General features: G+C 39.8%; 1 protein-coding gene across 2 annotated transcripts in view; it reads left to right on the forward strand.

Annotated features, from left to right (window-relative positions):
- The first annotated feature begins 17,701 nt into the window (after positions 1 to 17,701).
- Positions 17,702 to 25,421, forward strand: part of SRCIN1 (SRC kinase signaling inhibitor 1) — a 2,370,959-nt gene continuing 2,363,239 nt past the window's right edge. For both annotated transcript variants that reach the window (XM_044055283.1, XM_044055284.1), the window contains exon 1: positions 17,702 to 17,990. In XM_044055283.1, the coding sequence (XP_043911218.1) occupies positions 17,727 to 17,990 (264 nt within the window). In that variant the 5' untranslated portion in view covers positions 17,702 to 17,726. The remainder of the gene's footprint in view (positions 17,991 to 25,421) is intronic.

Consider the following 25,421-nt stretch of genomic DNA (forward strand, 5'->3'; position numbering starts at 1 on the left):
ACACACACACACACACACACACACACACACACACACACACACACACACACACACACACGCACACATATCTTGTTGCTGTCCATCCTCATGTTCTTCATGTCATTTAGGAAACTAAAATATCCTGGAAAAACTCAAGCAGACAAAGGGAGAATATGCAAACTCCACACTGAGGGCACTATAGCTGAAAACCAAACACAGGAACAAACACTGTCAGGCATCAGTATTAACCACTGAATCACTAAAATAGTTTTCCCTTTTTTCTAACAAATTTGCATAACCACTGTATTATTATATTATAATAACAATACTACAATAGTTTTGACTTATTTCTAACAAATTTGCATAACCACTGCATCATTATATTAAACTAAAACTACTGAAATAGTTTTGACTTATTTCTAACAAATTTGCAGTTTTATCCAGCATGTTGTGACACCCAATTCTTTGTTTCTTAAGAAATGGTAGTTAACTTAGATAAACTGCCAGGTACCAAAGCTTTAATGTCCACCATCAGGAGCTTTTCTTTAACCATGCTATCATTAATTTTTTCTTCAGCGTTAACCTTGATAGGTAGAGAGGCTTATTCTGTTTGCTTCCAGTGTTGTTTGAACATTTGATATGGGAAACAGTTCTTGTCTGCAAAAGTCCTTCCTCTCCATCGTCCTCCTCATGACCTTGTGTCCTTCCTCCTCCTCCTACTCATGATCTTGTGCCCTTACTCCCCAACTTCCTCCTCATGACCTTGTGTCCTTCCTCCTCATTGTCCTTCTCATGACCTTTGAACTGGGAAACAGTTCTTGTGTCTTTCTTCCCCATCCTCCTCCTCATTATAATGCAAAGGCGATATTGACATTCTAATTCTTCAGTTCCTCAGCCAGCCCTTTACTACAGGTTGTGCCATTTAGCACAGAAGATTGCCATTCTAAGCTATTAACAAGCTGCTCATTATAGTCCAGAGTTTGATTCTCTCATCCTCCAGTTACCTGCTGCTTGAGTCTTTTCAAGTCACTTAACCAGGCAATATTTTGTGGGGTGGACGTCAGATTAGCCTATGTGAATCAGTGTTCTACTCTGATTAATAAATAAACACAGAATGCTTTCCCAAAACAAGATTACTCTGATTTGGAATGGGAACATGGCCTTTGTACTAGTAGTTTGCAAGGAAAGTGAAATTCATATTGAACTTTTCAATGATTTGAAGAATATTTACCATACATGAAAATAAATTGCATTTCATTAAACTGCGATGTTACTTTTTGTGAACAAAATGATTCCTGCAACAAATGTTTCTTGGACATATAAATATTGGCTTCACTCAACAGATTATCTTTACTTTGTCATCAACCTCATTTATTTGTTTAGCAACAGTGTAAGTAGATGGCACAGAGGCGGCACAGAGATTAGCATTGCTATCTCAAAGTGGTTGGCTCTCCAGTTTGCTTCTTGATTGCCATACTATGAGACTTTGTACTCTTGGTGTCTGCATGGGATTTCAGCATGTGTTCTCATTTCTCCCCATATCCCTAAGTCTTCCAGATTGCTCATAGGCATGTTTGGAATTGATGCATAAATATGCATGTGCATCTTGACATGTGACAACATGCCATCAAGAATCATCAATGATTTCCTCACCCAGTAAGTGTCATGATAAGTTGTTGCTGAAGAACTGAATCACAGAAACAATGAAAAAATGAATAGGGAGTCTAAGTACAGAAAACTAAAACATTTAACAAATATGTCAAATTATCTTACTCCTCTCAGGGATGTAGCTCTCATGGTAACCAATCAAATTGCAGTTTACTGTGAAATATGATCATTACCTTTAAATTATTCAGTTTACTCAACAAATAATTGTAAATGTGTGCATAGTTATGGGTCATTGAATATTTCAGACATGTTTAAACATACAGTTCTTAATTGAATGACAGACAGAAGCTCATTATGTGTCACATTTCACTTACATGTTTCTGTAGCATTTTTTGGCTTTCAGATATGTTGCATTTTATTTAGTTTAGTTTATATGCACACTTTTGGACAGAAAGAGAAATGACATCAGAATAGATGCCAAAGTAGCTCCATTTGCAAATTTGCAAAGAATATAAAATAAAACAGATTACTGTCGTTCAGGTACACACACAGGAAAGCAGCAAGTGATTTGGTGAATAACATTTGGGAGAGACAGGAGAGAAAGAGGAAACTCAGACATCCATTCATGAAATGGCTGAATTATGAGAGAAGATCTGTAGCAGTCAGACATGACTGAAGAAGCAGATAGGAGAGTGGAACTAAATTGAGAAAGTTGCAGCAGTTGATGCAACACCCCAACCACATGTAAACAATAGGAAAAGTCTGTTGATAATGATGATTATATGCCTGCATCATTACAAGAATACGAACCATCCTGTAAACTCCACCCAATGGCAATAGTATGTGGCCATTTCATAAATGACTCTGTAATTATTTTATATCAAACATTTAATTTTGATTTAGTAAGGATGAGAAGTCTTTGGTTAGCTTACCTTCAGATGTTAAAAATTTTGCCAAATACAGCCGCACACATTTATCCAGATACAGGAGGATGTATTTCTTCCATAATATTATCACAGGCCTATATTACCTTATGAAAATGACTATTCACCGAATACCAATCCATTGACACCTATACAATGAAATTCAATTCTGTGAACTGCAATAGTTTTCCTAGGGTAAGGAAGCACTTGGCCAACACCACAACTTTGCCCTTTTCCCCACTGTAGTACAATCTCAGAGTTGGTATATATAGTTAGGGGGGCACCCCCCACTTTGTGGGGTTTGGGGGATGAAGCCCCCCACTTGGGTGGGTTTGATTTAGTGTGTAGTGTCTTTCCCGATGTGATAAGAGGCAAGTGTTTCCTTACCCTGGGAAAACTTTTGTTGTATAGCTGTTGATGGATTGGTATTCGGTGAAAAGTCATTTCGATGAGGTAATATAGACTCATTATCACATACGTGTGCTTATTTCTGCCTGTAGCTGATATTCCTAATTGTTTGTGAACAGGTAAGAGTTAAAAAATCTCCAGAAATGTTTTTCAGACAACTGTAGACATTACTAACTGAGAGAAACCTACTCATTTTTGTAACTTTTATAAAAGTATAAGTGTATACTACATCCCGATAAATTAGGAACAGATCTGAGCTAGACCTCAGCCTAAAACTACAGATGAAATGAGAAGGTTCATACTAGCTGCTAAGAACACAGTCTAGTAGACCACTTAGGAGCCTCGCTCAGTTTTTCCTTATGCCACAGAGCACTGTCTTGTTAAGAGGCTTGGACAGGGCCATATAGATGGATATTGATGGCAAAGGAATCAAACCCTGGTCTATAGGATGCAGTTTGTTAACAGTTCATAGACTTAATCCTGTTTTGCTGCTGAAACTCTTTAAAAGAGTGCATACAATTAACAAAAATAAAATCATTATCAACACCTTTTTTCCCATTTTCTAAATTAAGTTCGTATTTTGTGTCATCTGCTGCCATGACTCTTGATTCAGTGCTTCTCCCCTACCTTCCTTGAATATTCCTTCTATCACATAGTTCACCCATCTCTTAGGTTCATAGGTTCATAGGTTCATACTAGGCTATCTGCCCAAGGGCATTTATAAGCCTAGCCCATAGTTATTTGGCTTTCGCCATCCCTTTAGTTTGAATAAAACTATGCCTATTATTTTGCTGTGCCTCTGTCAAGCAGTGACACTGAAGTAATCCCTGGGGTATATCTGTATGTGATCTTTGCTGGACAGTTTTGTTTTCTCTTGCCTTCTCCTGGTTTCTTCAAAATCTTCTTTACCAGATTGCCTTCTGCTTTGCTACACATGTGCCTGAACCACCAGTAGCCTCTTCTCCTTGACCTCGTCTGCAATTGGAGCTACTTGGGCTTCTGCTCTAATGTCCTCATTTCTTTGTCTGTCCCACAGTTGTGCATCCTACCACTCATCTCAGGTACCTCATCTCCATCATTTATAGCTAGCTCAACTGCTCTGCCTTTTCCTGCCCAGATTTCTGTACCATACAGTGGTACTGGCCACAGCACTGTTTTGTATGGCTCCCTATTGAAATATCAGCACTCAAAATGCCGAGAGCTGACAAGCTGAAAAAAAAAGACCAATAGCACAGGAGAAGAGTGAATTCTGAAGATCGGTCTTCTCCTTAAAACTTCATTTTGTAGGGGGAGCAAGCACCCCATCCACCTCCACACCCTCGACTTTATATATGCCAACTCCAAGATCACCATACCTCGGAGCAAAGGGAATATTCTGTGAAATGGCATCTTGGAGTTAGTATATGTAAGTTTGATCTTTTGGCCATTCAGCCTCCGTATTTCAGGACTTGATCTACCAGGTCCTGATATTTCAAATGGTTACTGCTTTGTACACCTTACTTTTCAGTTTCTTTGGCATTCTTCTGTTATACACTATACCACACTATGTGCCATTTGGCTGCAGCCCCTCTGATTCTAGCTTTGACCTCCTCATTCAGAATTCTGTTTTCCTCAACCAGCTCTCCAGGATACTTGAAGATGTTAACCTGTTCCATTTCCTTTCTATCTCGCTTGCTAGCTTCCTCTGAATTCTCCCATTTGATGCCATGACAGCTGTCTTAATTATACTCCTATTTGTAGAAATATAATGCTTAATTACTTAATAAAATAAAAACACCTCAGAATCACAATAAGACATTCCAAGGAATATGAGACCATATAATATTAGTCCTCCAGGGTGGCTGAAGCCATTGGCTGCTTGCTGTGTTCCAGAATGCCTCCCATGAGTGGCAATCATTGCCTCTCAATGTATTCCAGTGCATCTCCTGTGTGCAGTCATTATCGATACATAATGCATATCATGTCATGCAGTTTGATTTAAATCTCACAATCTGGTTTCCTCCATTTGGTCAGATGAGTCTCAGAATACTGTACAACACACACTGGGGTTCTATTGCATATGTAGGTATTATCACAATCTAGTGCTCAGCTGTGAGTGTTTTTTGCACAGAAATTTCTTGTGTTAAGACTATTGGAGGTTCATTCAGTGTATTTATTTATTTATTTATTTATTTATTTATTTATTTATTTGACATTTGTTTACCAGGAAAGTCCGACTGGGTAAATGCCCATTTTCGGCAGAGGCCTGGGGAGAAAAGCTCCAATGAACATATTATTAAAACAGACTAAATTACAATATTAGGGAGGTTCAGACAATATCACAGATATACAATTAGTGGATACATTAAATGCAAAGAGGTATAACAGGACACTCTAAGTACAAGAAACAATGTGGTAGGACAGTCAATATACAGGAAACAGACAACTAGTACTTTGTATCGCTCTATTATTCTCTGGCAGGGACTAATGCTACCTTCTCTCTCAAATGCAGCATTGGTCTGCATTTTAGGCCAATTTGCATGCCCATATTCATTTGGTCAGTGATAAACAATTATTAGTAAACTCCTCTAAGACAAAAACAAAGCATTTTGGCACTAGGCAAAAGCTGACTTCTATGTCCAGTCCTGTAAAAATCCTTGATCATTTTAATGACATTATTGAAAACGTCACTTCAATCAAATACCTAGGGGATTTGGTTGGAACACTTCCTAAATTTCCAACTCCTCCTGGACTACACAAACAAAACAATCAACTCTCTCCTAGTCTGAGTTAATAGGATGTCCCTTTTTGTATCCAGACCCTATAGAAATGATGTAGGTAAAGGTCTCTTAGTGGCTCAGCTAGAATATTGTCTCCCACTAATTGCTGCAGCTTCTCAAAGAAATGTATCCACCATTCAGTCCATTTCAAATGTCATTTGCAAATTCAACACTCTCTCCGCAAGAAATGAACACTACTGCAAAACCATTGAAAAAGCTAATGGCTACTGTGAAACAATGTGCTGACTTTCTATTTGATTCTCAACTATTTAAACTTGACAAAAATGACTCCTACCCTCACACTATCTTCCAGACTATTCAGAGATGCACCAACATTCAACCTTAGACATCTTAACCACTCATGTCCCCTCCTCCAACCCCCCCCCCACTAGACTTCACTGCACAGACCATGCTTTCACAGTCCGTGGTCCCAAACTGCGGCATCTCTCCCTTCTTTTCTTAAAGATCATTCCACTTTTGCCCTTTTCCATTCGCAAATAAAAGCACATTTCAAAACTCTAGGAAAATGCAGCTGGCATCTGTTTGGCCATATAACTTAAGTTCTTCATTCCCTTCTTCTATCTACTTACCTTGCTCTAACTATGTTTTTGATTGTGATTCATTCAGCATGCCAACTGTGATGCCATTCTATACTTAATGCAAGTATATATTATGTTTTTTCAGTCACTCTGTATATAATGTCCTTTATCTATTGTTTTTATAACCTCAAGCCAGCTATGACATTCAAGTTGCATATAATATATGTATGTATTGCATTTTGTCATTCTTCCACTGCACATAATGTCATGTATCTGTTGTGTATTCCCCAGGCTGAGATAGAAATGGGTCCAATAGGATAATCACTCTAGTCTGGTTAACAAATTCATAATAAATAAATAAATAAATAGTTAAAGTATAAAGGAAATGCCTTTTGCTTATTAATTGAAACTGATCCCATGACATATCTAGTGATTTCTTATAGACAGTATACCATTTCTTCACTCTTTTACACATAATTTGGCCAATAATCAATTGATAATATTGCTCCAGTAATCAATTGATAACATTGCTCCAGTAATCAATTGATAATATTGCTCCAGTAATCAATTGATAACATTGTTCCAGTAATCAATTGATAACATTGCTCCAGTAATCAACTGATAACATTGCCCCAGTAATCAATTGATAACATTGCCCCAGTAATCAATTGATAACCTTGCTCCAGTAATCAATTGATAACATTGCCCCAGTAATCAATTGATAACATTGCTCCAGTAATCAATTGATAACATTGCTCCCATAATCAATTGATAACATAGCTCCAGTAATCAATTGATAACATTGATCCAGTAATCAATTGATAACATTGCTCCCGTAATCAATTGATAACATTGCTCCAGTAATCAATTGATAACATTGCTCCCATAATCAATTGATAACATTGATCCAGTAATCAACTGATAACATTGCCCCAGTAATCAATTGATAACATTGCCCCAGTAATCAATTGATAACCTTGCTCCAGTAATCAATTGATAACATTGCCCCAGTAATCAATTGATAACATTGCTCCAGTAATCAATTGATAACATTGCTCCCATAATCAATTGATAACATAGCTCCAGTAATCAATTGATAACATTGATCCAGTAATCAATTGATAACATTGCTCCCGTAATCAATTGATAACATTGCTCCAGTAATCAATTGATAACATTGCTCCCATAATCAATTGATAACATTGATCCAGTAATCAACTGATAACATTGCTCCAGTAATCAATTGATAACATTGCTCCAGTAATCAATTGATAACATTGCTCCCGTAATCAATTGATAACATTGCTCCAGTAATCAATTGATAACATTGCTCCCGTAATCAATTGATAACATTGCCGAATGAGCAGTGCCAGTCTGGCAGTGACCATCTGTTCCTTTCATAATTATTCCACGTTACTGGTCAGATGTAAATTGATAATGAGTTGTTTCGTATTGAGTAACCATTTTTTTGTATTTCAGTGAATTGTAGTTTCTGTGTTCCAAAAGGAAGAACTGATGAAGAAAAATAAAATGTCCATAACAGACCATCATTAGATGATAAAACATGATGTAACTCTACTGTGTGTTCTACTTATTAATGATCCTGAACTGAAAAAGAAAGAATGATTCACAGGTTAAATAATCTGCCTTCAGCAATATCATATTTGCAAAATTCTGAAAAATGTCAGGTGAATTGAATTTACTTGCTGCAGAAATTTCATTCTGTTGTGATGAAAACTTGATTGAGATTGCTGTGTGTTGGAGCGAATGGGTATGAATGCCATGTGATAGTTGGAAGGTCAAGCTGAAAAATATGAATAATTAATTAAGCACAATACAGTATAACAATGAACCAAGACCACAGTGCCAGACTGGAATCCCCCCAAGATCAGTGAATGTTGGAGAAACTTAACTGCTCCTCAGAGAAGAAATCTGTGTGACCCATAGACATTCTGGGGGGGGGGGGGTTGAAAAAATTATGTATGAGCAAAATAACTTCAACAAATAACTTATGAAAAAAAAAGTAGATTAATTCAGTTACGTTGGGTACAGTTTTGTAAGGAAAATTTTGGGTGGCATGACAACAGTGGTTAGTGGTTTCTCTTAGTTCTAGTGTTCAAGGCTCAGTCCCGGCTTTTGGATTATTGATATAAAATATAAGTATATATATATATATATATATATATATATATATATATATATGCACATGGTTGTTCTCTGAGTAATCAGATTTGCCCCAGAGATGTGCTGCTTAGATTAACTGATATCTCTCTCTCTATAGGACGAGTTGTGGAGTTTGTCTCCTATGTAGCTTATTCACATTAAACCATAACAGGGTAAAGCTTAATTTGCTCATAATAATGGGACTATAAATTCAGTCTCTTTATATAGAAAAATAGTTGGGTCCTAGCCAGGACATAACTCCTTTTCATCTCTGTATTCAGCTCAGCTGACTGAATAGGCTTTGATGAAACAGCTGGCAAACAACTGTGTACCACGATGCTGAGGTCATCGTATTGTGCTTTGCTTGTGCAAAGAAGACTTTTTGTGCTCTTATAAGCACCAGACATCTAATGCTTTTATTCTTCATACTCACAAAGAACCATAATTATCTGAGAAAGCTATAAGATTCCCTCTCATTTCTAAAAAGGAGTGGAGTTGTTAATCCATGTCCTTGTTACTTGGGAGGGGGAAAACTAAATAAAAGAGGGGAAGGGTGGACAGTCATATCCTAAAAATACTTATTTTTAATAGACATCAGTATATTTTGCAGATATGCCAGTAGAGCTGTGTGACTTCATGATTCCTTGGGTACAGAGCCCACCCGCTGTCTGCTGAAAACAGCCTCCTTAAATTCTGTTTTCCTACTGTCTGTTGGTCTGTACCTGTCTGTCCATCTCTGGTTTTAGAATGTGGAATGGTTTCAGTCTGGTTCTCAGTGTTTGCTGTCCTTCCTTTCTATTTGCTATTGTCTGTTTTTTTGTCTGGCTAAGCAGATCTGTCGTCCATGTGTAAAGACTGCATGCATAGTGTGGTTGTGTATTTAGACAGAGGGTGCACTGTCACTGCCAGAGGGGGTGTTTTGTACGGAACGTTACAGTGATAGTCCGTTAAATAAAAACAATTAGGATGCCTACTGCAGGCAGAGGAGTGACACAGTCTTCTGGGTTGGTATAACAAATAAGTATAAAAGCTACTTAACAGAAGCAGATCTGAAGTATTGTCCATACTATTTGGCAGAGAACATAAACAGGCCGTGCGTGCATTATGGAAGCTTAGGTTATGATGAGGCATACCTCTCAACTGTCCCTGATTTTGTAGAATGTATGTGATTTTACTCTGTCCATCATAAAACTTATTATCTGGTAAATTACTAAGAATTACAGTCAATCAATAATGCCAGACATTAGAGTTACACACTTCTTGTTCAAAAATACAACAATGCAAAACCTATTGTTCTATTACAACTTTAAGTGAATTAGAGTAACAGGTCCCTAATATTTGAGCATATAAGTTGAAAGCTATGTGATGAGGTGACTTTCTCAGTCTTTGAAAATAAGAGGACTACTTCTTGTTATTTTGTATAAATAAATATACAACAGTGGCTGAAACACTGCATTCTGTGCCAGTCACCTCATTTTGTGAGCAACACATAGCACTGAAAGAGCAATAAACTTAAAACACCCTTTATGAAGAACACTCACTGATGACACTTTTGTTTTTGTCTCGCTCACCTGAGCTGGATGCACCATCATGGAATTACATTAAATACATTTTTTTTGGTGTGGCAGGGAGTCATATACCATAAATTATGCACAATGCAGAATCCATGAACACTGCATATAAGAGAGAGCACAGTGCTGACATCTAGTAGCAGAGTTAACATCTGCACAGCTCAGACGTAGCAGCTACATGTTTTCATCCTTCAGTCGCCAGCTTGTTAGGAAAACACTGCCTGAAGGCTTAGCAAGACTGTGTCAACTAATATACGTTCTTACTAGGTCTACATTAAAGAAGACCATTGAGGAGTCGAGCCCAAATCTGTAATTGCCCTAAAGCACTGTTTTGTTAAGTGATTTGCCCAAGGTCAGAGAGGAGGCAAAGAAGAGAGTAAGATTTAAATCCTGTACCCTTAGCACAGCTAGCAGCTCATTAATGCATCAGAGCTTTAGTCCACTACACTGACTACCAGATAAGCGGAGAACAAGGTACCGTTATGAGCTTGTCATGTAGCTGCTATTTGGCATAATTTGTTTGGAATACATAGTTAGTAAAATCAATAAATATGAGTGGAAAAAGGCACCCCACCTGGGGGCACCTGGATTTGAACTGGAGACCTCTTGGTCTGTAATCCAATCCTCTTCCACTGAGCAATATCCCTGTTTTGGTATGGGGCACTGATCCAGGTGGATAAGTAAGGACAAGAGAAATGTGTCATAGAGGATTATTACAGAGATGTATGGCATAAATAAAAATATAAAACAAAATAAAAGCAGGGTACTCACTTGCTCATGCACCTGCATGGAGCATGTGTACATGAGCTCGCACACACACACACACACACACACACACACACACACACACACACACACACACACACACACACACACACACACACACACACACACTCAAACACAGAAGTGTGCATGCACACACATTTGCCAACATAAGAAGCTGAAGATGAATCTCTACCTGTCAAGGCTTAGAAAGTTTTGCAAGTTAGCAGCTATTTATTTCCTTATGCAACAGCAGATTTGAGTTGAGAGCTCTGACATTAAGATGTGGAATTATAAAAGTATTCTAAATTATTTAGTTGATTTCTCCCACACCCTTCATCTCTATCATTTCCTGCTTTGGCACTTGGATATGAATCCTAAGAAATACACATACCAGCAATACTTTGGGCAGCCCTGCAAACAATGACAGTGCATCCCTGAATCTGCTCCAGTTTTATTTTATTTAAATTGTGTTGTTAGTGTTACTACCTGTTCAATGTACAATAGATTGTTGTAGAGTATGAAATACAAAGGTTGTTGTAGAATAGGGTTCACAGACAAGTAGAGATATAAATGGTTGTCACACATGGGGCCGGTTATGGTAATAGCTGTGGATAGTTCTTCATAGCACCAGGAGAGATGCCACTATCTAAAATAACTGTGATAGGAGGACAGGTAACTGCAGGCTGTTCCTGGTGGACGTCATAGTGTTTGCACTTGTAGTAATGACAAAACAGCATGTAAAATAGCTGTTCTGAGCAATAAAACTAAACACAGGTAAAAGAGGATAACCTACTAGTTTGGTCTGGTAACCAGTAAGTGGGGTGGTGGAGGAGGTGCTGAAACTGTTAGGAATAGAGGAATAGGAATATCTGTAGTGACACTGTGTTTGATTCTGACCATGGCTATAGTCTGTATAAGCATCCATTAGTAAAATATCAGGCATCAAAGAAGACTGCATTCCCTGATTCTGTCATCTGTTTGCTCCATTTTTAGGAGACGTGTTGGGAAGTTCTGCAGAGTCTTGTCTTCTTGCTTGTGCTGTGATTGCAGAAATTCTAGCCAGTTCCATTGGTATGGAGAGATAAAGTCCAGTGGCCAGCTGTTGGTTAACTGCTGGCAGTGGTGCAGTGGAGGAGTGAAATGATGAGGTTTAGCCTGCTGACCTCTGTTTGTGGGGGATGCTAGGCATAGATTGGGGATCACATAGAAGTGTTTGTTTTCAAGTGGGAAGGGTGGTGGTAGCAAGATAAACTTATTATATTTGCACAGGTGAGGTACTAATGCCTTAGATGCTACATGTGCATGTGCAGGTAGAGTTTGGGCTTAAATAAAGAACCCAGATTCTGTCTGTGGTTGACGGTACTGCTCCTGGTGCCCTTACCTCTCAGCACCCCCTTCCCCCAGGAATAAATCAGGCAGAGATTCTTACTCAGGAGGAATGAATGAGTCAGTCAGGTGGCAAGGTGAGAAAGCACAATGGTCAGAGGAGGACCTGAGCTAATAAATAAATAAATAAATAAATAAATTGTCTAAGATCTGCAAAATGTGGGACTACTCTCCCTGTCCCAAGTCAGTCAGTGCCAATGACATTTTTTCTTTCTTTTCAGATGTTCAAAAACAGACAGCGTAATAGGACAATGTCATCATTTGTCTGGAATGGCTACAGGAAAGTAGGCTACGTTCAAACTCTCATGTCCACTATCTTGAAGTGTACAACATCTGCTGGATGGGCTGACAGAGTAATCTTAACCATCTCCTGCCCCTTCCTGATGATGCATGATGGACTTAGAATGAGCTCTACTGAGACATGATGGGACAGCAGTGACTACATACTGAGCCCACAGTGACCGCTGTAGAAATAAGTGGATGGGCTGAGACAGATTAATCTTGACCACCTCCTGTCCCTTCCTGGTGACACATGATGGACTTAGAGTGAGCCCTACTGAGACATGAGGGGACAGCAGTGACTACATATTGAGTCCACAGTGACCCCTGTAGGAAGAGGTGGAATCTGTAGGTACCCTATACTGAGGTAGGCTAGAACTGTGGTGGCTCTTTGGTTTGTCATAAACTGTTCATCCTTCCCTTTAGACAGTGACCAATGCTGGAAATAATGGTGCTATGGTAGCACCTAGGGGCACAAGATGGGATTATGGTCACCCCTTCTGGAACAGGTTGGACCTACAGTGACCTCTGTTGGGACTGGCTGGAAGGGCAGTAGCTGTTTGTATAGTGCCATAAAACTATAAGTCTGATTTTCAGATGACCATTGCTGAAACAAGGTGACCCTAGAGTGACCCCACTGGAAAGGATGGGATTGCAGTGAACCCTGCTGAGGTATGATGGGATAGCAGTCTCCCCACGGTAAGAAAATATGGTCCGGCAGGGATCTCTACTGGGATACGTTGGCACAGAGTGACCTTGCCTTTGACAGACTACAACTGTAACAGTTGTGATCAGGTATCACTGATTGCAGGGACACTCTGCCGAGAGGAAACACTGGGAGGGTTGTGTTGGAAGCCTGGAAACAAGCAGTGTCTGTATCTTTCTACAGCAGTGGAGCAAGGAGCAACCCAGGGAATGACAGACTAGTATGGCTTCTTTTGGGTTGGGTTTTGGACAAAACAATGGAAGAGCTCAGGAAGTCAAGGCTTATCAGGTTTCTGGAAAAATGTTATTCTGCTTTACAAATTCTAGCACAGAGTCTCAGGAGGAAGATTCTGTCAGACTGCCCTAATCTAGATGTAGGAGTGTCTTACTAGAGAGGCTGGCAGAAGCAGCCCTGTGCTTTCATTATAACATAAAGCCTTTTCCCACTGACCTCCAACACAGACATTTTTATTGAAAATGGGGAGGAAGGGGGTGGTAAACTTTGCAGGTGGGTAGAGAAGTGATTAGGTGGAAGAGAACAGAGCAGTAATGAAGAGTGATGTTCTTGGTTAATGAAAAGTGCTGACTAAAGGATTTGTCCTAGGTGCCATCATATTTAATGTGCTCATTTCTGAACACAAACAGGGTGTGGAAAATCGAATAGATCATTGCAGATGACTCCAAGGTTGGGAATAAGCATCTGATGTAGGTGTAAGTTTGGTGAGTGACTTGAAGAAGCTGGCGGCATGTCCAAGAGATAGTAGCTGCTCTGCTCCAACCCTTCCTAGTGTGTGGTGATACACTGACCAAACGATAAGTCTTGGATGTTGTATGTGGTTGTGGGGAGTGAGACTTAAAACCTACAAAAGAAGACCACATCCGACATAAGATGGAATGCCTGCTACTGTCAAGTGTTTCAACAGTCATTTATTGATAGCTGTGTGAACTACTGTTGAAAAAGCCAGCCTGAAATTGTCAAGTGTTTCACAAGTCATTTATTGATATTTATGTGAACTACTGCTGAAAAAGTCAGCCTGAAATATTTTCCCGACTGGTGATTGTGATAACAGTGATTACCAATTTGATACTGTGTCACTCACATTTATAGTAGCATCCCTAAGCCAGTCCTTTTGTCTTAGCATGACCTATACTGGACAATGGTTATGTGTAACTCCGTCCTACTCTTCCTATACATTACATTGTGGCCACTTTCCTCTCCCAGTCCCTCTGACACCAGACATTGCCTGGATATGACTGTCACTTACTGGTGTCCACTGATCCTGGACATAAGCTGAGTATGGAATTCCTAGACAGCAGGCTAACATTAGTAATGCCAATGAGCATGTGCTTCAGATTCAATGACTAAAGAAGTCAGTTCTGTGAGCTACCTCCTACTGCAGGCCAACTGAGACTAGTCAGGGGCTACCCGTGGCTATCTCCCTACTACAGAACCAGTGCATTACATGTGTCTATACCCACAGTTTTCTGCTATACCACTGACAGCATCCACGGGTCTCTCATGGCTTACTGTGTAGAACGACCACTAATAGTAAACATGGGCCTTGTATGGGTTCCTCTGCAGAAGACTCCTAGTGGGTTTCATGTTTTGCTTTCTCTTTCCCAGTGGTTCTCACCATAAGTTACTTGTAACTCTTACCTACACCAGGCCCAGCGATACTAGCCAGGAGTGGCTTGGGGGTGTTACGTGGTTATGCCCTAAAGAAAGCAGCTCACGCTGCCTGTAGTGAGATTTGTTGCAGACCACTGACATTAGTTATCCCAAGTCCATCTAGCAATAGCTATTCTTTGCTGCTGCTGCTGCCCCATTACCACCATCTGGGGGTACATAGGGTTGCATTCTAGGAGTTTGTTAACTTTCTTATAGTTAGATTCTTTTAACTACTAATCTCTTGCAATTTCCTGAAGGTGTTGCAGTCCACAGACTGCACCTCTGGAATATAATCCACTGCTAAGAAAAGAAGGGATCACAACAGAAGTGATCTTATCCACATCCCTGACACACATGTCTCAAGAAGCCCTGTCATATAAAGGAAGAGAAGGTAAAGGTTGTGCTAGCTATCCATAGATATTCCTCCTGCAGCAGCCGGTGATATCACAAGGTGGGGTGATAGCAGAGATGGCACTAACTACTCATATCCAACCCTACATGCTCCCTGCATCAGCCTGTGATATCACAGGGTGGGGTGATAGTAGAGATGGCACTAACTACTCATATGCGACCCTAGATGCTCCCCGTAGCAACCTGTGATATCACGGGGTGGGGTGATAGCAGAGATGGCACTAAGCACTCATAAACGACCCTACATGCTCCCCGCAGCAGCCTGTGATATTATGGGGTGGGGTGATAGCAGAGATTGCACTAACTACTCATATGCGACTGTACATGCTCCCCGCAGCAGCCTGTGATAGTATCGGGTGGGGTGATAGCCAAGACGGCACCAACTACTCATATGTGACCCTACATGCTCCCCGTAGCAGCCTGTGATATCACGGGGTGGGGTGATAGCTGAGATGGCACTAAGTACTCATATCCGACCCTACATGCTCCCCGGAACAGCCTGTGATATCACGGGGTGGGGTGATAGCAGAGATGGCACTACCTACTCATATCCAACCCTACATGCTCCTCGCAGCAGCCTGTGATATCACAGGGTGGGATGATAGCAGAGATGGCACTAACTACTCATATGCGACCCTAGATGCTCCCCGTAGCAGCCTGTGATATCATGGGGTGGGGTGATAGCAGAGATGGCACTAAGCACTCATAAACGACCCTACATGCTCCCCGCAGCAGCCTGTGATATTATGGGGTGGGGTGATAGCAGAGATTGCACTAACTACTCATATGCGACCGTACATGCTCCCCGCAGCAGCCTGTGATAGTACGGGGTGGGGTGATAGCCAAGACGGCACTAACTACTCATATGTGACCCTACATGCTCCCCGTAGCAGCCTGTGATATCACGGGGTGGGGTGATAGCAGAGATGGCACTAAGTACTCATATCCGGCCCTACATGCTCCCCGGAGCAGCCTGTGATATCACGGGGTGGGGTGATAGCAGAGATGGCACTAACTACTCATATGTGACCCTACATACTACCTGCAGCAGCCTGTGATATTATGGGGTGGAGTGATAGCAGAGATGGTATTACTCAAAAGCCAGTGTACAAGTCACTGCAGCACTGCTAATACAATGGAAAGAGAGAGCAGAGGTGGCCCTATCCACTGTCCGCACTACATATCTTAGTAATCTTTCCTAATAGTTTTCCATCGGTAGTGCTCCACCACCTACCACCCCCATAATGTTACATTCTGGGATTTCCAGTAGCCTAGGTTATGATGCTGTGAAATGGTAAGATGTTACTCTGGTAAAAAATCACACAGAAGGTACCAAATGGGTAATGCCAGTGATTAGAACCCAGGAATGAAGTTAAGTCAGTGGAGAAGTAATGAAGGACAAAGCCTGCAATGCAACTATTACTCCACAGGGGGACAGAGATCAGTAACTCTGCAAGGGTCCTCACTAGAGGCTAGATGTCACTGAAATATACCACAATGTCTCAAATCACGACTTTTTAACAATATTTTTATTATTTTTCATTCATTACTTTTATCATGTCTTTTATGATGTTTACTAATTACCCAGTTATTTATGTATCATAAGGTTATCCTTTATTCTCTCTATTCTTCCCTCACATAGTTTCCACCCTTTCTTCTTCCTTCTGTTATTTCATGCTGTCTTATCATTGTCTGCCAATCTATTTTGCATATTTCACTTCTTCTTTTTTGCTGTCATTTTTTTCTTTTCCTTGCTTTTTCCCTTTAACATTTATTTTGACATTTTGCTCTGCCCCTTCACTTCATTCCATTTTCCAATTTCAGGTTTTTCTTCTTTTATACTTAATTTTATTTTAGCTCATTTTAATTATTATACTTTTCTTATTGTTATTTAGTAGTTTCTGATGGCTTGCCTTTTAATATTTACTGCAACATTTTTTACTTAATGTTCTCATAAATTTTATGCTATCCATTTTTCTGTTACATTTTTCTTTTTTCTTGGGTTGACACTGAAATGGGTCCTTGTGGATCATTGATTTATTTTAGTTAACAAAGCTTAACAAATAAATAAATAAATAACCCTGCACTCAGAAAAGCATTTTTTGAGTGGACATATATGGGCATCATTACACACCTTTCTTCTATTAACAGGGGAACAATATTAAGGCGGACCCCTCCCTTTATGAGGTTCCCAAGGAATGCAGTCTTCTACAGTTCCTACTCCCAAAATCCTAACGTTAGTACCATTGATAAGTTGTTCTTGTCCACCCACATAGGAACAGCTAAGATGACCAGTGACAATATGAGTAGGTGTCCAAACCAAGCACAGTGGCAGATAGTTACATGGTAAAAGGATGCCTAGAAAAGAAAATGCACTTAAACAAAAATTAAAAAATTAACAAATAAAGTCAGGTGCAGAGAAGTGCAATAAATCCACCTATAGGAAGACATGAAAGCTTAGACGGCTTAGGTGTACCCTTATGATTATGGGTCTTCATGTAAATTTTGCTTGTCTTTTTGTTTTCCAATTTTCTACAGATCCAGAAAGGCCTGGAACCCATATGATCTCTGCTGCAGATGATGCTGAATATCCCCGTGAATACCGAACATTGGGAAATGGGACACGCCGCTTCTCCAACGTGGGACTGGTGCATACATCAGAGCGTCGGCACACTGTGATTGCTGCCCAGAGTCTGGAGGCACTTACTGGGATCCAAAAGTCTGAGATGGAGAGGAAAAGGGATGCCTTTATAGACCACCTGAAGAGCAAGTATCCGCAACACGCTTCTGCCATTCTAGGGCAGCAGGAGCGAATCAGAGACCAGGTAAGGAGCATGAACTGTAAACACAACCGCCGTCTGCAGCTGGTGTGATCTCTGTCCTAAATATAGAAAATGCACAGTGATTTCAATACAAAATCTGTCTTTTAATTACTTTATATGTCTATGTGTGAGGCATGATGTGGTAGTGTTCAAAACCCTAAGTACAGGCATCTTCACTGTCATTTTATATTTAATGGTAAGGTAAGTTGCAGCTTTTCAAAATGTGTTTTTGCTTTCTCTTAGTCTTTTTCAGCACAGACCTCTCATTGGTTCTTTTTCTTATGTCTTAGTTGCAGTACATATTAAAGTGAAAATGTGCTTGCATTGCATTTTTTGATACAGTTCTTATTTCTCTTAACCTGCCATTTTCCTAAATACTGTTTCTCTGAATTAATATATTTTCCTTAACATTTGAAATTAGATTGGTTGGTTTTACTTCTCAATTGCTTCCTTCTATAAAACAATGAACCTACTCATAAAATGAGCCTATGAATAATCATATTGACTGCATTTTCTGTTCAATACACTTATCGATAAAATAATAATGTTTTATTTATAACTTGTACAAAATATGTTTTTCAAGAAGGAAGCACAGGGATACTTGTGAAATGGAGCGAGAAGGTGTATGTCTGCCTTCGGTAATGACAGCTGCAACTTTAAATCGGGTCCCTCCTAAGCCCCCTGTTGCTCTGTCAGTACTACCCAAGCTGCTGAAGTTGCTGCTGTTATTTGGAAACTGCAGGCATTGGTGTTGCTATTTTCACAAACTGCTACATTGTTGTATCAATCCATTTGTAAGGAACACAAACTTGTATTAGGTTCAGTGACAGTGTCACGGCATCCAAAGTTGTTTTATTTATTTGTACATTTTTTAAAAAAAGTAGATGGAAACCCTGCATAGATTGTTTTCAGTAATGAATGAGATGAAGATATAGGTATTTTACAGAATAAGTCTGGTTGTTTTTTTACATTATTTATAGTAAGTAAATTAACTGAAGAACAAATACAAGCAATTCAGATTCTTACAGTACAACAGGTACAAAAAACATACTTACAATGTGGGAAAAAGGGCAAATATTGTACTCGTGTGTCACACTTTGTTATCCCACTATTACGGAATCATATAGGGGGGCTGGCATTACAGGCCAGAAACTGGAATCTAGTTACGTAAAGATAAACTGGGGATAACCATAAATTATCCCAATTTTTTAAACAACTATATTTGGACAAGGGAAATGGGAAATCATGCAACTTCAACAGTCAGAAAAAATGTTGAACCGTCCGTAAATAAAGTAAGAATTCTGCTTTTCTTTATACTTAGGTACGGATCATTGTCCAGAAACAATGTGGTAAAGGTTAACAGTTTAAACGTGACTGCTAAACATTTTTTTCCAGTGATCTTATTTTTCTTGTGCATATAATCATACTTTTAACATTTTCCCAAACTGAAGCCTGAGTAAACCTACAGTGTCTTTGTTTGATAGCTGTTTGGTTCTTGTAAATTTGCATTTTTAACTGGACTGTTCATCTGACTATGAAATATGATTGGTCGATAATCCATGCTCTTATCAGGCACTGACCTAACCAGTTCCTTTGGTTGTCTAAATGTCCTTCTATGCATAGCAGGAGTAGCCAGATTTACATTTAGCTATGAATACTATGTCACTGATATGAACATTTAATAATATGGTTGGTGCTGAGCTCTGCCCAACTTACCAGAGAAGATTCTCGCTCACTTCTGGTATGTGAAATATAAACAAATCCAGAGGGTTGGGGAGCAAATTACTGAGGCTATCATTTGACTGGAAGGTATGTGTGAGATTAAGTTACCTTGGTTACTGGCTCTATAGAAAGTCATAAATATTGATTGCATACTGAATGCATCTAATTTAGCACTAAGTGTAGCTGCAAAATCTGTTTCCAGAATATTGGAGGACAAAACAGATTCATGAGGAATAATTTTGCAATCTAACAAATAAATAATGATGTAGCAGATAATAAAACACAACTGTATAAATTTTACCATCTGTTACATGAAATGCTATTTATTTTCATCTGCAGTTCATGTCAGTTTTTTGTTGAATATTGGGGTTACCTAAAACATGCATTTAAGACCTAGTCTAATTGTGCTGCTGTTACGATTTTCATTTGGAGTGGGTGCAGCGCATGTTTAATGATAGATGTGTGCCATACATCAGTATGTGTAGAAGACAGGAATATAAGCACCACTCAGTACATATGGCGACAGCTTGTATCACAAGCTTGACATTCACTTAAAGGAATCACTGAAAGCAGACAACAAGAACATCTTGCCTTAGTATTCAAAAGCCATCAAAACTGGCATCAAAGTGACCACTAAGTGTACCAAAGGACACTTTGCCACTAATCCCTACCAACTTGATATATCAGAGCCTGAATTTTCACACTGTGCTATCCAACAGCATTCCTTCTGGCCTCATTAACCCAGAACAAATCGCATGTATACCCCCCCCCCCCCTTTGCATGGAATTATAGTTTTAGCACACAAACATCACTACTTCCCACGATATGTATCCTAAGTAAATATATATATATATATATATATATATATATATATATATGTATGTATAGATACACACACGCACATTCTCTGCCATACAGTCTCACATAAACTTACACACATCCATGCCCATAAAGTCATACACCGACATACATATACACATTCTTAAACACACACACACACACACACACACACACACACACACACACATACACACACACACATATATATATATATATATATATATATATATATATATATATATATATATATATATATCTAGGGTCTATATTATATCATCAAACGCTTAAAAAAGCAAACGCTGATTGATCGACCTGATTTAAGCAAAAGCTTACAATCTCGAACTGTCAGATCAGCGATTTTTTTCCCAGGGAAAAAAAATCGCTGACCCAAAACACATATACACAACACAAGCACACCAAACAAACAGAAATCCACACACATACACCTAAAATCTGATACCTAACTCTACACTAAACTATGCACACACCACTAACAACCCACTTACCTTAACCCAAACCCTAACCTTAAGGTCAGTCACTATCGCACACTCACCTCACACGCTCCCTAACCTTAACTCACTTAAATCCGCCCTAACCCTCATGTCCACTCAATCGCACACACACCTAACCCGAGTCCTAACCCTAACTCACCTAAATCACCCTAACACTCACATCCACACAATCGCACACTTACCTGGATCCGACCGGTAACTTTCCACCATAACACTGAAAATACCGAAGCAACAGAAACGGACGACTGAATTCTTTCCCTAGGAAAAAATTTGAGTTTCTGCTGCTTCGATATTTTGCATTTTTGCAAAAATAAGTTTGATCAATCAGCGTTCGCTTTTTTAAGCATTCAAGGATATAATATAGACCCTATATATAGATATAGATATATATAGGGTTCCTATCGTGAAATCAAATGTTGACAACACCAAATACTGGAAGGCCGAACTTGGTAGTTCGAAGGATGAGAATGTCAAAGCTGCGGAAACCTGAATTCTTTCCCAGGGAAAGAATTTGGTTGGCCGTTTCTGTAGCTTCAGTATTTTTGAACCAGTCAAGGTAAGTGTACGAACGGGTAGTGATGGACTTTAAGGTTAGGGTGCAGGGCAGGTAAGTGTGTGGTAGTGACTGACTTTAGGATTAGGGCATGGGTCAGGTAAGTGTGCGATAGTGACAGACTTTAGGGTTAGGGCGCCGGTCAGGTAAGTGTGCAGTAGTGACGGACTTTAGGGTTAGGGCTGGGTTAAGGATAGTGCATAGATAGCGGTGTATGTTAGGTTTAGTGTAGGTTTTGAAGGTGTTTGGTGTGATTGTGTTATGTGTGTGTTTTGCGGAATAGCAAACTTTTTCTCTGGGTAAAAATTCGCTGTTTTGAATGTTGTCCGAATTCAATCTTCCAAGTTCGAATTTATGGTGTTCGACATTTTAGAACTTCAATTTCGTGATATAGACCCTATATATACTGTTATACAGTCAAACATAAACTTGCATTCATGCATTTATATACAACGGTACATACATATACACACTCCAAATACACATATAGACAGACACACACACACACACACACACACAAATTTATATATATATATATATATATATATATATATATATATATATATATATATATATATAGTTATACAGTCAAACATAAACTTGCATTCATGCATTTATATACAATAGTACATACATATACACACTTCAAATACACATATAGACACACACATACAGACAAACACACACACACACTGTTACTTTGTATAGGAGCATGCAGTTGCAGAACAGATAGTGTCACATTTCAGCTCATTTTGGATAAAGAGCAGTGTCAGAAATCCTGTTGACATTTTTTTGTTGTTATATATTTATTATTTATTTACATGGGAACGTCTGACAGGGCCCACAGTATACCCATCTGTGGTGGATGCTGCAGCAGAAAAGATACAGGTTACACCATAAAAAGCATTTGCAGTCCCTGTAATCACAACTATGCAGGTAAAAGCTGCACTTTCTAAAGCCAAAAACACAGCATCCATGGGACTGGACAATATCGCAGGCTGCATTTTACACGAAATTCAGAACAAACTGGCTCTGCACCTAAGCACCATGTTCAGTCATAGCCTCACATCAGGCTTTGTGCCCACTGAATGACGCACAGCAACAGTTATCCCACTCCACAAAGGGGGAGCCACCACTGATCCCAGGAACTATTGCCCTATTAGCCTGATGACCCTGTTCTGTAAGGCCATGGAACGTATCATCATGGAACTCGTAAACAAAGACATTGGTAACCTCCAAACTCTGGACCCCACCAAGTTCGGGTTTGTGAAAGGCAGATCATGCCTCCTGAACCTGATCAACTTCTTTGAGGCAGTCACCAAAGCAGTAGACAAGGATAAGGTGGTTCACACAGCCTATCTTGACCTCACCAAGGCTTTCGACACCATCCCCCATTCTGGAATTATAGCTAAACTCACTAAGCTAGGTATAAATCCCTACATCACAAGATGGATTGCCAACTGGCTCACTGACAGAACCCACATTGTATAAGATGCAGACTCCAAATCTGACTTCAAACTAGTAACAAGTGGAGTACCATGGGGTTCAGTCCTGGGACCTCTCATGTTTGGTATCTACTTCTCTGAAGTACAGGCTAAAACTGAAGGCCTTTGGCTAACGAAGTTTTCAGATGACTTGAAACTAGGAGCCATAGTCGAGTCACCAAATGATGTGTACATCCTACAGAAGGGCCTCACTGAGACAGATGTCTGGTGTCAGAGCCATGGCCTCAAGCTCAGTGCCAAAAAATTCATTGTCATTCCCTTTGGTAAAAACTCTGTACCCATAAACTACCACATAGGTGGCAGTCTACATAATGCCGAATTTATGATAAGAGACCTTGGGACCCAGGTGGACAGTAGTCTCCCCTTTGATAATCACATTGCCACAGTAGTCAGGAAATCCTTCTACATGGCACACCTCATCACAAAAGGTTTCTCATCCAGGAAAAAAGAGGTCATTGCTCCCCTCTACTCGACACTCATTAGACCCATTATAGAGTACAACACCCCTTTTGGAATGTACCTCACAAGACATCTGCAGCAGCTGGAAAGGCCACAGAAGTACCTCACAAAGAGGATTACTGGCCTCAAACAGATGCCCTACACTGACCGTCTCAAAAAACTCCAGCTTTACTCCGTAGCATATTGCCTACTCCGAGGTAATCTCTGCCTAACATATAAAGCTATGTCAAACCCAGAGCTTTGGACATGCTACACCTAAATAAATCCCAATCCCTCTGAGCTACATGCTCTTGGGGCCCAAACCTTGTCACCACAATAAACAGGACATGCTGGTGGTATAGATTCCTGTTCCAGAGACTTCCCATACTCTGGAACAAGCTACCCATCTATGTCAAGCAAAGTTCCTCATTAGCACTCTTCAAGAAAAAAAAATTGATGAGTGGATGGGAAATAGGAAATATACCATGGGGATCACTTCTGTGGCTCTGCTTGACTTTCTTGGGTGGCATAAGCCAGGGAACCTTGTTGGCTAGGCTTACTTAGGCCCTTGGACCAATAGCCTAGTACCTACCTATGAACTTATGAACCTATTATACATTACAAAATTATTGCAAAAAAACATTTTACATTGCAAACTCATATCGACATATTAGATTAAATGCAATACAACTGTAAAACGTGTGTTTACAAATGTTCTATATGAATAGTGAGTCTACAATAATGGAGATGAATAAAAGATGTTAAAAAGGGTGTTGGTCTGTCCATACCTAAAAACTCTGGATGTGCTGTAGAGTAAAAGCAGATGTCAGAAATGTTATAAAACTTCAGAGGTGTTATTACAGAAATATAGGAATGAACCGAAAGTAGATCCACTTCGAGAAGAGTCAGATTATGTGCCAATATTGTTGTAATAGGAAAGTCAGATAAAGAAGGACAGAGTAGAGTTGGAGAGGGGAAGGGCTATGTGCATTATGGAAAGGGAATTCTATGGTAGGAAGGGTTCAGCCTGGGTTAGAGCAAGAGCTGGGAGGGTGGCGTAAGAGTTAAGGTGTTTGCCTTACAAACACAAGTTGCAGGGTTTGAGTCTCACAAGGGATAATTGGCAAGGCTTAAAATGGCTCGCAAGGGCACTTAGCTTAGTACTAATCTATGAATCTAAGCAGAGCCAGGAGTTAGAAAGGAAGGTTTTTAGAGTATCTTTATAGGCATGAGAGTTAGAGTTTGCTCTGATGGCTAATGGTTGTGAGTTCCATAATTTGGCTATGAAACAGGAGAAGACGCTTTGTTCTGCACTTTTATTAGGTTTATGAATAGAAAGGAGTTGTCTGTCTTCTACCAGAGAAGTCCAGGAATGTTGTTGGGAGATTGTTTTACTTTTGTGGCTGGAGTCAGCTTTGAAAAGAGCAGGTCATCTCAGCATGTGAACACCTCATATGACATGTTTGCCTGAGATTTTTCAAGCATAAGTGTGTGTGTGTGTGTGTGTGTGTGTGTGTGTGTGTGTGTGTGTGTGTGTGTGTGTGTGTGTGTGTGTGTGTGTGTGTGTGTGCACGCACATGAGCACGTGTGCATGTGTGCATGGTGTGTGTGTGTGTGTGTGTGTGTGTGTGTGTGTGTGTGTGCGTGCGTGCGTGCGTGCGTGTGTGTGTGTGTGTGTGTGTGTGTATGTGTGTTTGTGTGCCTGTCTGTAAAGGCATAAATGCAGGAGAATCTGTGTATGCATGTGTCTGCCTTTCTGGATATGGATGAAGGAGTCAATCACAGACTCACCTGCACACCAGCATATATCTTCCAGCACAAACATGAGTGCGCACACACACACACACACACACACACACACACA

This window comes from Protopterus annectens, chromosome 13.part0 (assembly GCF_019279795.1).
Source record: "Protopterus annectens isolate FY-2018-M chromosome 13.part0, PAN1.0, whole genome shotgun sequence".
NCBI classification, from domain to species: Eukaryota; Metazoa; Chordata; order Ceratodontiformes; family Protopteridae; genus Protopterus; species Protopterus annectens.